General features: G+C 48.8%; 1 protein-coding gene and 1 long non-coding RNA gene across 12 annotated transcripts in view; one reads left to right on the top strand and one right to left on the bottom strand.

Moving 5' to 3' along the window:
* Positions 1-14,163, top strand: part of LOC118379591 (homeobox-containing protein 1-like) — a 34,122-nt gene that overhangs the window by 10,599 nt on the left and 9,360 nt on the right. For all 10 annotated transcript variants that reach the window (XM_052485909.1, XM_052485910.1, XM_052485908.1 and 7 more), the window contains exons 3-6: positions 9,242-9,327; positions 9,573-9,683; positions 11,475-11,631; positions 13,627-13,709. In XM_052485909.1, the coding sequence (XP_052341869.1) occupies positions 9,242-9,327; positions 9,573-9,683; positions 11,475-11,631; positions 13,627-13,709 (437 nt within the window). The remainder of the gene's footprint in view (positions 1-9,241; positions 9,328-9,572; positions 9,684-11,474; positions 11,632-13,626; positions 13,710-14,163) is intronic.
* On the bottom strand, positions 190-2,664 carry LOC127913595 (uncharacterized). Of its 2 annotated transcripts, none has more exons than XR_008086100.1 (4): positions 2,048-2,664; positions 1,526-1,579; positions 920-1,435; positions 190-379 (listed from the first exon to the last, which is right to left on the bottom strand). It is a non-coding gene; the product is annotated as an uncharacterized LOC127913595 (long non-coding RNA). The 2 variants fall into 2 exon arrangements; XR_008086099.1 differs by having other exon boundaries at positions 2,066-2,664.

The raw sequence follows: 14,163 nt of genomic DNA, 5'->3' as shown, positions 1-14,163 counted from the left end.
CCTCGACGTGTTCCACTACCTCGACGTGTTCCACTACCTCGACGTGTTCCACTACCTCGACGTGTTCCACTACCTCGACGTGTTAAACGACCTCGACGTGTTCCACTACCTCGACGTGTTCCACTACCTCGACGTGTTCCACTACCTCGACGTGTTCCACTACCTCGACGTGTTCCACTACCTCGACGTGTTCCACTACCTCGACGTGTTCCACTACCTCGACGTGTTAAACTACCTCGACGTGTTCCACTACCTCGACGTGTTAAACTACCTCGACGTGTTAAACTACCTCGACGTGTTCCACTACCTCGACGTGTTCCACTACCTCGACGTGTTAAACTACCTCGACGTGTTAAACTACCTCGACGTGTTCCACTACCTCGACGTGTTCCACTACCTCGACGTGTTCCACTACCTCGACGTGTTCCACTACCTCGACGTGTTCCACTACCTCGACGTGTTCCACTACCTCGACGTGTTCCACTACCTCGACGTGTTCCACTACCTCGACGTGTTCCACTACCTCGACGTGTTCCACTACCTCGCCGTGTTCCACTACCTCGACGTGTTCCACTACCTCGACGTGTTCCACTACCTCGACGTGTTAAACTACCTCGACGTGTTCCACTACCTCGACGTGTTCCACTACCTCGACGTGTTCCACTACCTCGACGTGTTCCACTACCTCGACGTGTTCCACTACCTCGACGTGTTCCACTACCTCGACGTGTTCCACTACCTCGACGTGTTCCACTACCTCGACGTGTTCCACTACCTCGACGTGTTCCACTACCTCGACGTGTTCCACTACCTCGACGTGTTCCACTACCTCGCCGTGTTCCACTACCTCGACGTGTTCCACTACCTCGACGTGTTCAACTACCTCGACGTGTTAAACTACCTCGACGTGTTAAACTACCTCGACGTGTTAAACTACCTCGACGTGTTCCACTACCTCGACGTGTTCCACTACCTCGACGTGTTCCACTACCTCGACGTGTTCCACTACCTCGACGTGTTCCACTACCTCGACGTGTTAAACTACCTCGACGTGTTAAACTACCTCGACGTGTTAAACTACCTCGACGTGTTCCACTACCTCGACGTGTTCCACTACCTCGACGTGTTCCACTACCTCGACGTGTTCCACTACCTCGCCGTGTTCCACTACCTCGACGTGTTCCACTACCTCGACGTGTTCCACTACCTCGACGTGTTAAACTACGTGTTCCACTACCTCGACGTGTTGAACTACCTCGACGTGTTCCACTACCTCGACGTGTTCCACTACCTCGACGTGTTCCACTACCTCGACGTGTTCCACTACCTCGACGTGTTCCACTACCTCGACGTGTTAAACTACCTCGACGTGTTAAACTACCTCGACGTGTTCCACTACCTCGACGTGTTAAACTACCTCGACGTGTTCCACTACCTCGACGTGTTCCACTACCTCGACGTGTTCCACTACCTCGACGTGTTCCACTACCTCGACGTGTTCCACTACCTCGACGTGTTAAACTACCTCGACGTGTTAAACTACCTCGACGTGTTAAACTACCTCGACGTGTTAAACTACCTCGACGTGTTCCACTACCTCGACGTGTTCCACTACCTCGACGTGTTCCACTACCTCGACGTGTTCCACTACCTCGACGTGTTCCACTACCTCGACGTGTTAAACTACCTCGACGTGTTCCACTACCTCGACGTGTTCCACTACCTCGACGTGTTCCACTACCTCGACGTGTTCCACTACCTCGACGTGTTCCACTACCTCGACGTGTTAAACTACCTCGCGGTGTTCCACTACCTCGACGTGTTCCACTACCTCGACGTGTTCCACTACCTCGACGTGTTAAACTACCTCGACGTGTTCCACTACCTCGACGTGTTCCACTACCTCGACGTGTTCCACTACCTCGACGTGTTAAACTACCTCGACGTGTTCCACTACCTCGACGTGTTCCACTACCTCGACGTGTTAAACGACCTCGATGTGTTAAACTACCTCGACGTGTTCCACTACCTCGACGTGTTAAACTACCTCGACGTGTTAAACTACCTCGACGTGTTAAACTACCTCGACGTGTTCCACTACCTCGACGTGTTCCACTACCTCGACGTGTTCCACTACCTCGACGTGTCTTAATAAGAATCCTCATTTTTGTTTTGGGTTTTTAAAGTTTTCTATTGAACTGGATCCTGAGCCCAGAGTTTAGTAATGCATTAGGTGACACCTGTCTCTAAACATAGGCACCACATCAGTCACACACACACACACACACACACACACACACACACACACACATACACGCCCTGTCCGTCAACCTTTTCTCTGCTCTTTGGTTTTGTGTGTTGTTCGCAGTGATACAGTCAGTATTGATCTAGATGGAGTGATGAAAATGAAAGGGAAGGAGAGAAAAATGGCAATGAATTTCTGGCAGCTCAGCGCTGCCTCTGATTCTCTCATGTTTTCAATGAAGAGGAATCAATATAAATGTAAATGAGAAGACAGTGTATCGACAGACAGAAGAAAGTGTGTGTGTGGTTCTAGTGTTTTCACAGACTCCCCCGCCTCTCGCTCTCCCCCTCGCTTTCTCTCTATCCCCTCGCTTTCTCTCTATCCCCCTCTCTCTCTCTATCCCCCCTCTCTCTCTCTATCCCCCCTCTCTCTCTCTATCCCCCACTCTCGCTCTCTCTCTATCCCCCCCTCTCGCTCTCTCTCTCTCCCCCCCTCTCGCTCTCTCTCTCTCCCCCCCTCTCCCCCTCTCGCTCTCTCTCTCTCCCCCTCTCGCTCTCTCTCTCTCCCCCCTCTCGCTCTCTCTCTCTCTCCCCCTCTCGCTCTCTCTCTCCCCCTCTCGCTCTCTCTCTCTCCCCCTCTCGCTCTCTCTCTCTCCCCCTCTCGCTCTCTCTCTCTCCCCCTCTCGCTCTCTCTCTCTCCCCCTCTCGCTCTCTCTCTCCCCCTCTCGCTCTCTCTCTCCCCCTCTCGCTCTCTCTCTCTCCCCCTCTCTCTCTCTCTCCCCCCTCTCGCTCTCCCCCGCCTCTCGCTCTCCCTCGCTCCCCCGCCCCGCTCTCTCTCGCTCCCCCGCCTCTCGCTCTCTCTCGCCCCCCGCTCTCTCTTGCCCCCCCGCTCTCTCTCGCTCCCCGCCTCTCTCTCTCGCTCCCCCGCCTCTCGCTCTCTCTCGCTCCCCCGCCTCTCGCTCTCTCTCGCTCCCCCGCCTCTCGCTCCCTCTCGCTCCCCCGCCTCTCGCTCCCTCTCGCTCCCCCGCTCTCTCTCGCTCTCTCTCGCTCCCCGCTCTCTCTCGCTCTCTCTCGCTCCCCCGCTCTCTCTCGCTCCCCCGCCTCTCGCTCTCTCTCGCTCCCCCGCCTCTCGCTCTCTCTCGCTCCCCCGCCTCTCGCTCTCCCCCCCGCCTCTCGCTCTCTCTCTCGCTCCCCCGCCTCTCGCTCTCCCCCTCGCTTTCTTTCTCTCTCTCTCTCTCTCTCTCTCGCTCCCCCGCCTCTCGCTCTCTCTCGCTCCCCCGCCTCTCGCTCTCCCCCCGCTCTCTCTCGCTCCCCCGCCTCTCGCTCTCTCTCGCTCCCCCGCCTCTCGCTCTCTCGCCCTCTCTCGCTCCCCCGCCTCTCGCTCTCTCTCGCTCCCTCTCGCTCCCTCTCCCCCTCTCGCTCCCCCCCCTCTCGCTCTCTCTCCCCCTCTCGCTCTGTCTGGTGTGGTGGTGTGCCTTCTCAACCTTGAGGCACACTTGCAGTCAACTACTGTTGCAAAACAGTTGGCACAGGTCCTCCTGAAGTCACTGTGTGACTTCGCATGCATACTGACTCCTCTGGTAGCCAACTTCTATCCAACCCCTGGAGCAGCTTGCCTGATGGACCCAAGTGTGTATCTGGCACTTCGCTCAACAGAGATGATGTCACTATGAGGCAAGCAGAGTATTTTGTACTTCAGAAAATTAGAGGGTACAGCCGTGGAACGGCAGGACCCCAGGAAGATGCCAACACGATGAATCTAGCAAGCATCTCAACCACAGTGCTTCAGAAGTATAGCTTCCTCTCATTGAAGATTGTGTCTGAGTCACTGTCCAGCCAGAGGTTCAGACTGGCCGAGCATTAAGTGTGGAAATACCTGGAAAAGGTAAAGGGGGGGGCATGTTTACAGACTCAGCTCTCCAGTTCTGGGAGGCAAGGATGGCTGGTTATTGAAAGGTGTGCCCCTGCATCCCAAGTGTTCGTGGAGAGAATATTCTGTGTCTGTGGACAACTGCTGTCAGGCTTGAGAAACCCAACGACCAACTCTTTGGAACGCAGTCTTCTAGTAGGTGAACCAGAATATTGTTTGGTTGAAGAGAAACACACACAAGCTGTCTGGCTGTGAACTGATATATTTGTAAAGAAGTGTTGTATTGCATATGTTTTTACAGCTTATTTTATTAACCCTGTTGGAAGGGGTTAGTTAGTGATACTGTTTGTATTAACCCTGTAGGAAGGGGTTAGTTAGTGATACTGTTTGTATTAACCCTGTAGGAAGGGGTTAGTTAGTGATACTGTTTGTATTAAACCTGTTGGAAGGGGTTAGTTAGTGATACTGTTTGTATTAACCCTGTTGGAAGGGGTTAGTTAGTGATACTGTTTGTATTAACCCTGTAGGAAGGGGTTAGTTAGTGATACTGTTTGTATTAACCCTGTAGGAAGGGGTTAGTTAGTGATACTGTTTGTAATAACCCTGTAGGAAGGGGTTAGTTAGTGATACTGTTTGTATTAACTCTGTTGGAAGGGGTTAGTTAGTGATACTGTTTGTATTAACCCTGTAGGAAGGGGTTAGTTAGTGATACTGATTGTATTAACCCTGTTGGAAGGGGTTAGTTAGTGATAAATGTTTAATATTACAGAAACATAACATGGTCATGTGACATGACTTCATTAGTTGACCCCCCACCCCTTTCTTTCTGTCAGGTAAAGATACATGATGATTCATCCACTAAAGTAAAAACACAACATTGGATTGGTGTAAACATGGGCAAGAGTTTCCTTCCACCATTTCTCTTGCACCAGTCTAACCTTTAAATCCAAGTCACGTTAGGATTGATTTAGAATTTAAACATAACCAAACCTATGTCCTGGACATGGAGTTGTGAGTCCTCTATTGGCCAAAAGCCAACGTTCGCCATGGCAGTGCCATTGAGTACTTAGACCATTTTATTTAGGGACTTCCATTGGTTGGAGTCGTGACAGATCAGGAGGGATCAGCCAATGAATTTGACTTGTGAAGAAGAAAATGTGACTTTCAGATGGAGAAGGACGCCATGGTGCTGCCCATGCTCTCACACACACCACCATGACACAGATACAGAGATGTTATGGTCCTGGCCGATCACTGTATGTATTAGTGCCCCCCAGTGGCAAGAAGTAACATCACAAAAAACACACCATATGCCTCCAACACCTCGCCTCCCAGGCTGCTGTCTGTCCCTAACACTGAAACTGACACTGAAACTAAATCATATAAACAGGAAATAGAAGTGTGTTTATGAAACTACACTGAACAAAAATATAAATGCAACAATTTCAAAGATTTTACAGTGTTACAGTTCATATACTGTAATGAAATCAGTCAATTTAAATTAATTCATTAGGTCCTAATCTATGGATGTCACATGACTGGGAATAGAGATATGCATCTGTTGGTCACAGATGCCTTAATAAAAAGGTAGGGGCGTGTATCAGAAAACCAGTCAGTATCTGGTGTGACCATCATTTGCCTCATGCAGCGCAACACATCTCCTTCACATAGAGCTGATCAGCAGGTTGATTGTGGCCTGTGGAATGTTGTCCCACTCCTCTTCGATGGCTGTGCGAAGTTGCCGGATATTGACGGGAACTGGAACACTCATACACGTAGACACAGAACATCCCAAACAGGGCCTAAAATGTACTTTTTGGTCCACCAGCCACTGAAATATTTTTGCTGCTAACCATTTTTTTTCTGTTAAAATTACACCAACAAAACACAAAAAATGGATTAGCGTGCTTTGTAATGTTTCTAAAAAAATAAATATATTACCCGTAAGAAGTAATGTGGTATATTGTTTAATATTTTTTTTTGTGACCATAGTCTTTTAAACATATCACAGATGAGACTAAAATATTCACCTGCCCCTTTAAGGGTGGGATGTTACCATGGTAACGCGACTCCTGTCATGTTTGCATAAGTGCGTCCGCCATCCTGTGCAATTGTATTTTGTCCCCCCACATCAAATGTGATCAGGACACGCAGGTTGAAATATCAAAACAAACTCTGAACCAATTATATTCATTTGGGGACAGGTCGAAAAGCATTAAACATTTATGGCAATTTAGCTTGCTGTTGCTACCTAATTTGTCCTGGGATATACACATTGAGTTGTTTTTTTACCTGAAATGCACAAGGTCCTCTACTACGACAATTAATCCACACAAACGGTCAACCGAATCGTTTCTAGTCATCTCTCCTCCTTCCAGGCTTTCTCTTCTTTGGACTTTATATGGCGACTGGCAACTTTCCTAATAAGGTGTATTACCATAATTGACCTCAGTTCATCTTTCAATCACCCATGTGGGTATAACCAATAAGGAGCTGGCATGTGGGTATATCCTTCTAAAAGCCAATGAGGAGATGGGAGAGGCAGGACTTGCAGCGTGTTCTGCGTCACAATAGAATCAACTTCTATTTTAGCGCCTGGCAACGCAGATGTTTGTTGGCACGCGCAGTGTGGTGATGAATAACATGTATGTGCAAATGTATTTTGCAGCGCACGTGACGCGACTGGTGTGGCCAGCATGATTGAGTCTGACTAGTAGAGGCGTTGTCTTCTCGAAAACAACCTATCTTATGAACAAAACAATGTAAATAGCCAAGAAACACAAGTATATTAGACCTTTATGCCTGTGCGCAGCTCTTCACGTGCACACAGCCCCTAGGCAGGCAGTTTTGCAGTGCGAATTGAGATAGGCTACATTGGATTCCTAGTTCTTTGTCTTTGTGGGAATATTTTAACAGCTATGAAACAAAACGGTAGAATTACTTAGAAAACAGCTACTGCAGCATTTATTTTACTATAAATATGATAATATTTGCCTTTTTTTATTCCTAAATGCGAGTGAAATTCTCAAACTGTGGAGTCCTGACCACCTGCCAACATGGCTAGTGAAATACACGTCTTACCGCCAATGCCAAAATCTAGCCGCATTTGGCACGTGGTGGGTGTTAGGCCCTGATCCCACACATGCTGGGTGTTAGGCCCTGATCCCACACATGCTGGGTGTTAGGCCCTGATCCCACACATGCTGGGTGTTAGGCCCTGATCCCACACATGCTGAATGGGTGAAATGTCTGGTGAGTGTGCAGGCCATGGAAGATCGTGGGGCTGTGCATTACCATGCTGAAACATGATGTGAAGGCGGCAGATGAATGGCACGACAATGGGCCTCAGGATCTCGTCACAGTATCTCTTTGCATTCATATTGCCATTGATTTAAAATGCAATTGTGTTCGTAGCTTATGCCTGCGCATACCATAACACCACCGGCACCATGGGGAACTATATTTACAACATTGACATTAGCAAACCGCTCGCCCACTCGACACCATACATGCTATCTTCCCGGTACAGTTGAAACCAGGATTAATCCGAGAAGAGTACACCTCCAGCATGCCAGTGGGCATCGAAGGTGAGCATTTGCCTACTGAAGTCGGTTACGACCCCAAACTGCTGTCAGGGCAAGACCCTGGTGAGGACGACGAGCACACAGATTAGCTTCCCTGAGACGGTTTCTGACATTTTGTGCAGAAACTATTTGGTTGTGCAAACCCACAGTTTCATTAGCTCTTCAGGTGGCTGGTCTTATTTTTTAAATTTTATTTTACCTTTATTTAACTAGGCAAGTCAGTTAAGAACAAATTCTTAATTTCAATGACGGCCTAGGAACAGTAGGTTAACTGCCTGTTCAGGGGCAGAATGACAGATTTGTACCTTGTCAGCTCGGGGGTTTGAACTTGCAACCTTCCGGTTCCTAGTCCAACGCTCTAACCACCTTAGACGATCCCACATGTGAAGAAGCCGGATGTGGAGTTGCTGGGCTGGCGTGGTTGTGAGACCGGCTGGACATACTGCCAAATTCTCAAAAATTATGGAGGAGGCTTATGGTAGAGACATTAACATTAAATTCTCTGGCAACAGCTCTGGTGGACATTCCTGCAGTCAGCATGCCAATTGCACACTCCTTCAAAACTTGACATCGTTGGCATTGTGTGACTCAACAGCACATTTTAGTGGCATTTTACATTCCCCAGCACAAGGTGCACCTGTGTAATGGTCATGCTTTTTAATCAGCTTCTTGATATGCCACACCTGTCAGGTGGATGGATTATCTTGGCAAAGGAGAAATGCTCACTAACAGGGATGTAAACAAATTAGTGCACAAAATATGAGAGACGCTTTTTGTGTGTATGGAAAATTACAGGCTCTTTTATTTCAGGTCATGAAACATTCGACCAACACTTTACATGTTACGTTTAAATTTTTGTTCAGTATAAATAGAGTACATCTGAAAAGTCTTAACTGACAAACTAATAATAGCTAAATATTTATATATACAGTACCAGTCAAAAGTTTATTACTCATTCAAGGGTTTTTCTTTATTTTTACTTTTTTCTACATTTTAGAATAATAGTGAAGACATCAACTATGGAACAACACACATGACATCATGTAGTAACCAAAAAACAAAAATATATTTTAGATTCTTCAAAGTAGCTACCCTTTGTCTTTGTTCAAAGCTGTCAATCTTGGCATTCTCCCAACCAGCTTCATGAGGAATGCTTTTCCAACAGTCTTGAAGGAGTATATTAAAACAAAATGACAACTAATAACCTTGGCATACACTCATTTTCTCTGCACTGACCCCTATTCTCCTTGCTTTCTCTCAGCCCCTCATATATTTCCTTTTTTTGATTGTCTTTCCTTCCTATCCAACTCAATTGTACTTTCTGGTCTCCCGCTCTTCATGGCTTATCTTCATTTTCTCATTTCCTCTCTGTCTTTCCACATCACCTCTCTCTCTTTTCTCGAGCTTCCTAGAAAAGAGAACAATGTTCTCTTTTCTATTTTTTTTCTTCTCTCTCTCTCGCTCTCTCTTTCTCTCGCTCTCTCACTCTTTCTCTCTCTCTCTCTCTCTCTCTCACTCTTTCTCTCTCTCTCTCTCTGTCCAGAAGGGACAGTGCCATAATCAAGGAGGAGATCAAGGCATTCCTGGGGAACAGGCGCATCTCTCAGGCAGTGGTGGCTCAGGTCACAGGTCAGTATGCTTCCTAGTGGCTAATACAGCACACTACACTATGTTGGAGTGGAACTGTGCTCACTTTGGTGTACACTTAAAACAGAGTCATCATCATGATTTCTAGGAGTGTTAGTGTGGCTTGAATGGCACATAGCAAGTACTTCATCCATTGGCTAGGTAATAAATCTTGCTTTCTGTGCTCTTTCTCCCTTTCCCTCCCCCATATTTTTCTCTTTCTGTCCCCCCTCCCCACCTCCCTGCAGGTATCAGTCAGAGTCGTATCTCCCATTGGCTGCTGCAGCAGGGCTCGGACCTTAGCGAACAGAAGAAGAGGGCCTTCTACCGCTGGTACCAGCTGGAGAAGACCACCCCTGGTAATGCCCACCACCACCACCCGCATGCCCAGTCCCACCACCACTTCCACGTCCTCCACCCGTTGGCAGACCCCCTCCTCAGCCCCCCCACCTCCAGCCTCCTCCCGTCTGTCCAGTCCCTCTTCAGTTGTTCCACCCGTTCCATCCACTATTAGACACTCTCTGATTCTGCACAAACTAGAGAGGGCAGAAGGGGTTATACGATGACAACTGATTGGTGAGTCCATTGACCATTTCTTGACATTCTATGGCTGGAAAGTAATGATGGCCCTTCCAAATCCTCGCTATGTATCCCTAAACTGTTACTTTTGCCCAATGTAATGCACTTTTCTAGGGGGCACTAATGCCAAATCTGTCTTTGTTTGTAGCCACTACATGTGACGACACTACCCATATGCCCTCTTGCACCCCCTCTGTTTCGATGGACATAGCTTTTCCTCAGACATGCCTCATGCAGTATTAAAGTCCTTCCCCCAAACTGTTCCAGTCAGTATTTGTCCTGCCCCAAATCATGTTACAGCACCTTTCAAACTCCCCTACAACCTGTTTCTGCCCCCACAACCCCATTGTGTGTCTGACTCCATCCTGTGTCCAAATGTGTCACTTCCCGTTTCCTGTGTCCCTCCCTGCCCTCTGGGTGCAGCAGCCAATAAGCTATCACAGCCACAAATATTAAAATGCTCTTTAGTGGCAGGTGTTTATGAGTAGCATTATTTGTAGTTGTATAGCTATGATGTTGCCAATACAATTGAGTAGAAATGTAAAGTGCTTTAAGCACTGTATAAACCTAATTGAATACGTTATTATGATGACTATAGCTCGGCCTCAAAGAGTACTGGTGTCTGACTGTATATGACCATGGTGAAAAACAGATTTTTGAATAAAAAGCAAACTTGTGAAATCACACCGGCCTCTGTGTCTGTGTTGAGGGGAGGGTGTAGTGGCGCGCCCTGGTGGACTGTGTATGTCACAGCACCTATAGACAATTACTGTTAGTGTGTACAGTGCTACATACAGCAGATCTATTTACATCCGGGCTTCCTGCCCTGCTGTACTGCAGGTTGTTCTTCTTTCTCCCTAGTCATTAATTGATTGCTTGATCCATGCCACTAAATGGACTATTGGGCCAATCAAAGGTCTTTATTGGTCCCTGATTAGAGTGGAATAAACAGCAGTGGTGTGGAACTTGAGGCCCTGATTTTAAAACCTGCTGATCTGTGTTGACTGTATCGGTCTACATGGATGACATATTATTGTAGTTTATTATTTTAGTTACAATTAAAAAAAAAAAAACAAGCCTAGATGTGAGTCATAGATTTGCAGTCAGGAAGTAATACATGGAGGTTCTAGTCTCAAGCACAAACAAGAACATCCCTTTCCCCTGGCTGTGTGTGTGTGTGTCACAGCCATTCAGCAGCTTTCCTTGTTCATTAGGTTAATGCTCTGTGGTGCCAGAAACACCAACACTCACTAGATACTGTAAACGATTCCATATTTCTGTCCAGGCACACACGCACTACATTTGATGAGGCTTCAGAGGGGGTTCACTGAATTACTGTCCACAGTCCAGGTTCTTCTTTTATAGTCGCCACACAGCCAATATAACACTAAAGTTATTGTTCTTCTATACAATGGGGTGCTGAATCATCATAAATGTACTCGTCAACAATGAATATCACAGCATTTTCAAATAGATTTCAAACATTCTGAACGTTTCACCTCACTAAATACACCCATGGCTAGTTACATCATGGTTGTATTTCCATGGTTACATCATGGTTGTGTTTCCAGGTGCAACTCTGACGATGCGACCAGCCCCCATGGCTCTGGAGGACGTGGTGGAGTTGCGGCAGACTCCGCCCCCTATAAGCTCCACCCCCGGGAGCTTCCGTCTGCGCAGAGGCAGTCGCTTTACCTGGAGGAAAGAATGTCTGTCTGTGATGGAGAGGTGAGGAGGAGAGAGGGAGTGGTGAGGAGGAGAGAGGGAGTGGTGAGGAGGAGAGAGGGAGGAGGAGAGAGGGAGTGGTGAGGAGGAGAGAGAGAGGAGAGGGGTGAGGAGGAGAGGGGTGAGGAGGGAGGGATGAGGAGGAGAGGGGTGAGGAGGAGAGGGGTGAGGAGGGAGTGGTGGTGAGGAGGAGGAGGAGAGGAGAGTGGTGGTGAGGAGGAGGGAGAGAGGGAGTGGTGGTGGGGAGGGGTGAGGAGGAGAGGGGTGAGGAGGGAGGGATGATGAGGAGAGGGGTGAGGAGGTGGGAGGAGGAGAGGGGGAGTGGTGGTGAGGAGAGAGAGAGAGAGGGAGTGGTGGTGAGGAGAGAGAGAGAGAGAGGTGGTGAGGAGAGAGAGAGAGAGAGAGAGAGGTGGTGAGGAGGAGAGGGGTGAGGAGGGAGGGGTGAGGAGGAGAGGGGTGAGGAGGGAGTGGTGGTGAGGAGGAGGAGGAGAGGGAGACGGAGTGGTGGTGAGGAGGAGGAGAGAGGGAGTGGTGGTGGGGAGGGGTGAGGAGGAGAGGGGTGAGGAGGGAGGGATGATGAGGAGAGGGGTGAGGAGGGAGTGGTGGTGGTGAGGAGGAGGAGAGGGGAGTGGTGGTGAGGAGAGAGAGACGGAGTGGTGGTGAAGAGAGAGAGAGAGAGAGAGGTGGTGAGGAGAGAGAGAGGTGGTGAGGAGAGAGAGAGGTGGTGAAGAGAGAGAGAGAGAGAGAGAGAGAGAGAGAGAGAGAGAGAGAGAGAGAGAGAGAGAGAGAGAGAGAGAGAGAGAGAGAGAGAGAGAGAGAGAGAGAGAGAGAGAGAGAGAGAGAGAGAGAGAGAGAGAGAGAGAGAGGAGAGAGACTGAGTGGTGGTGAGGAGAGGTGAGGAGAGAGGTGAGGAGGAGAGGTGAGGAGGAGAGGTGAGGGGAGAGGTGAGGAGGAGAGGTGAGGAGGGAGTGGTGGTGAGGAGGAGGAGAGAGGGGAGTGGTGGTGAGGAGAGAGAGAGAGAGAGGGAGTGGTGGTGAGAGAGAGAGACGGAGTGGTGGTGAGAGAGAGAGAGAGAGAGAGAGGTGGTGAGAGAGAGAGAGGTGGTGAGGAGAGAGAGAGAGAGAGAGAGAGAGAGAGAGAGAGAGAGAGAGAGAGAGAGAGAGAGAGAGAGAGAGAGAGAGAGAGAGAGAGAGAGAGAGAGAGAAGAGAGACTGAGTGGTGGTGAGGAGAGAGAGGGGGAGTGGTGGTGGGAGAGGTGAGGAGGAGAGGTGAGGGAGGAGAGGTGAGGAGGAGAGGTGAGGGGAGAGGTGAGGAGGAGAGGTGAGGAGGAGAGGAGAGGTGAGGGGAGAGGTGAGGAGGAGAGGTGAGGGGGAGAGAAGAGGGAGAGGTGAGGAGGAGAGAAGAGGTGAGAGGGAGAGGTGAGGAGGAGAGAAAGAGGGAGAGGTGAGGAGGTGAGAAAGAGGGAGGTGAGGAGAAGAGGGAGAGGTGAGGAGGAGAAAGAGGTGAGAGGGAGAGGTGAGGAGGAGAGAAAGAGGGGGAGGTGAGGAGGAGAGAAAGAGGAGGAGGTGAGAAAGAGGGGGAGGTGAGGAGGAGAGAGGGAGTGGTGGTGAGGAGGAGGAGAGAGGGAGTGGTGGTGAGGAGGAGGAGAGAGGGAGAGGTGAAGAGGAGAAAGAGGGAGAGGTGAGGAGGAGAGAAAGAGGGAGAGGTGAGGAGGAGAGAAAGAGGGAGGGGAGAGGAGGAGAGAGGGAGAGGTGAGGAGGAGAGAAAGGGGAGAGGTGAGGAGGAGAGAAAGAGGGAGAGGTGAGGAGGAGAGAAAGAGGGAGGGGAGAGGAGGAGAGAGGGAGAGGTGAGGAGGAGGGAGAGGTTGAAAGGGAGGCAGATGGGATGTGTTGTTGTGCTAGATAAGGGGTGTTCGTGGGTAAAGGAGCTTCCGTTACATTTGGAACAAAGTGAATATTGCCTAGTAAACAGTGTGGTTATTTGTGTTTTCTCTTCCAGTTACTTCAATGAGAAGCAGTACCCTGATGAAGCTAAAAGAGAGGAGATCTCCAACGCCTGCAACGCTGTCATCCAGAAACCAGGTGAGAACCAGCAGGAGGAAAGTCTAGAGAAAGGCCTTCAGAAAGTATTCAAACTCCTTTACTTTTTCCCCAAATATTTTTTTACAAAGTAGGATTAAAATGGATATAATTGTAATTTTGTGTTTAACTATCTACACAAAATGCAATGTTTTTATTAATGGAAAATATAACACTACCTTGATTAGATAAGTATTCAACCCTGTGAGTCCATGCATGTTAGAATCACCTTTGGCAGCGATTACAGCTGAGTCTTTCAGGGGCCTCATTTATCAATCAGGCACAAATCTGAGTCTTTCAGGGGCCTCATTTATCAATCAGGCACAAATCTGAACTTAAACCGTGGGATCATTTCCACACAAAGTGTGAGATTTATCAACATGATTGTTTGCTTGAGAGTATGGTAAATGTACACACAGCCATGCCCATGAGTACGCACCGCCATGCCCATGAGTAC

This window comes from Oncorhynchus keta, chromosome 29 (assembly GCF_023373465.1).
Source record: "Oncorhynchus keta strain PuntledgeMale-10-30-2019 chromosome 29, Oket_V2, whole genome shotgun sequence".
In the NCBI taxonomy this organism is placed as follows: Eukaryota; Metazoa; Chordata; class Actinopteri; order Salmoniformes; family Salmonidae; genus Oncorhynchus; species Oncorhynchus keta.
The sequence above is the reverse complement of the archived record's forward strand: the minus strand, read 5'-3'. Positions and strand labels throughout refer to the sequence as shown.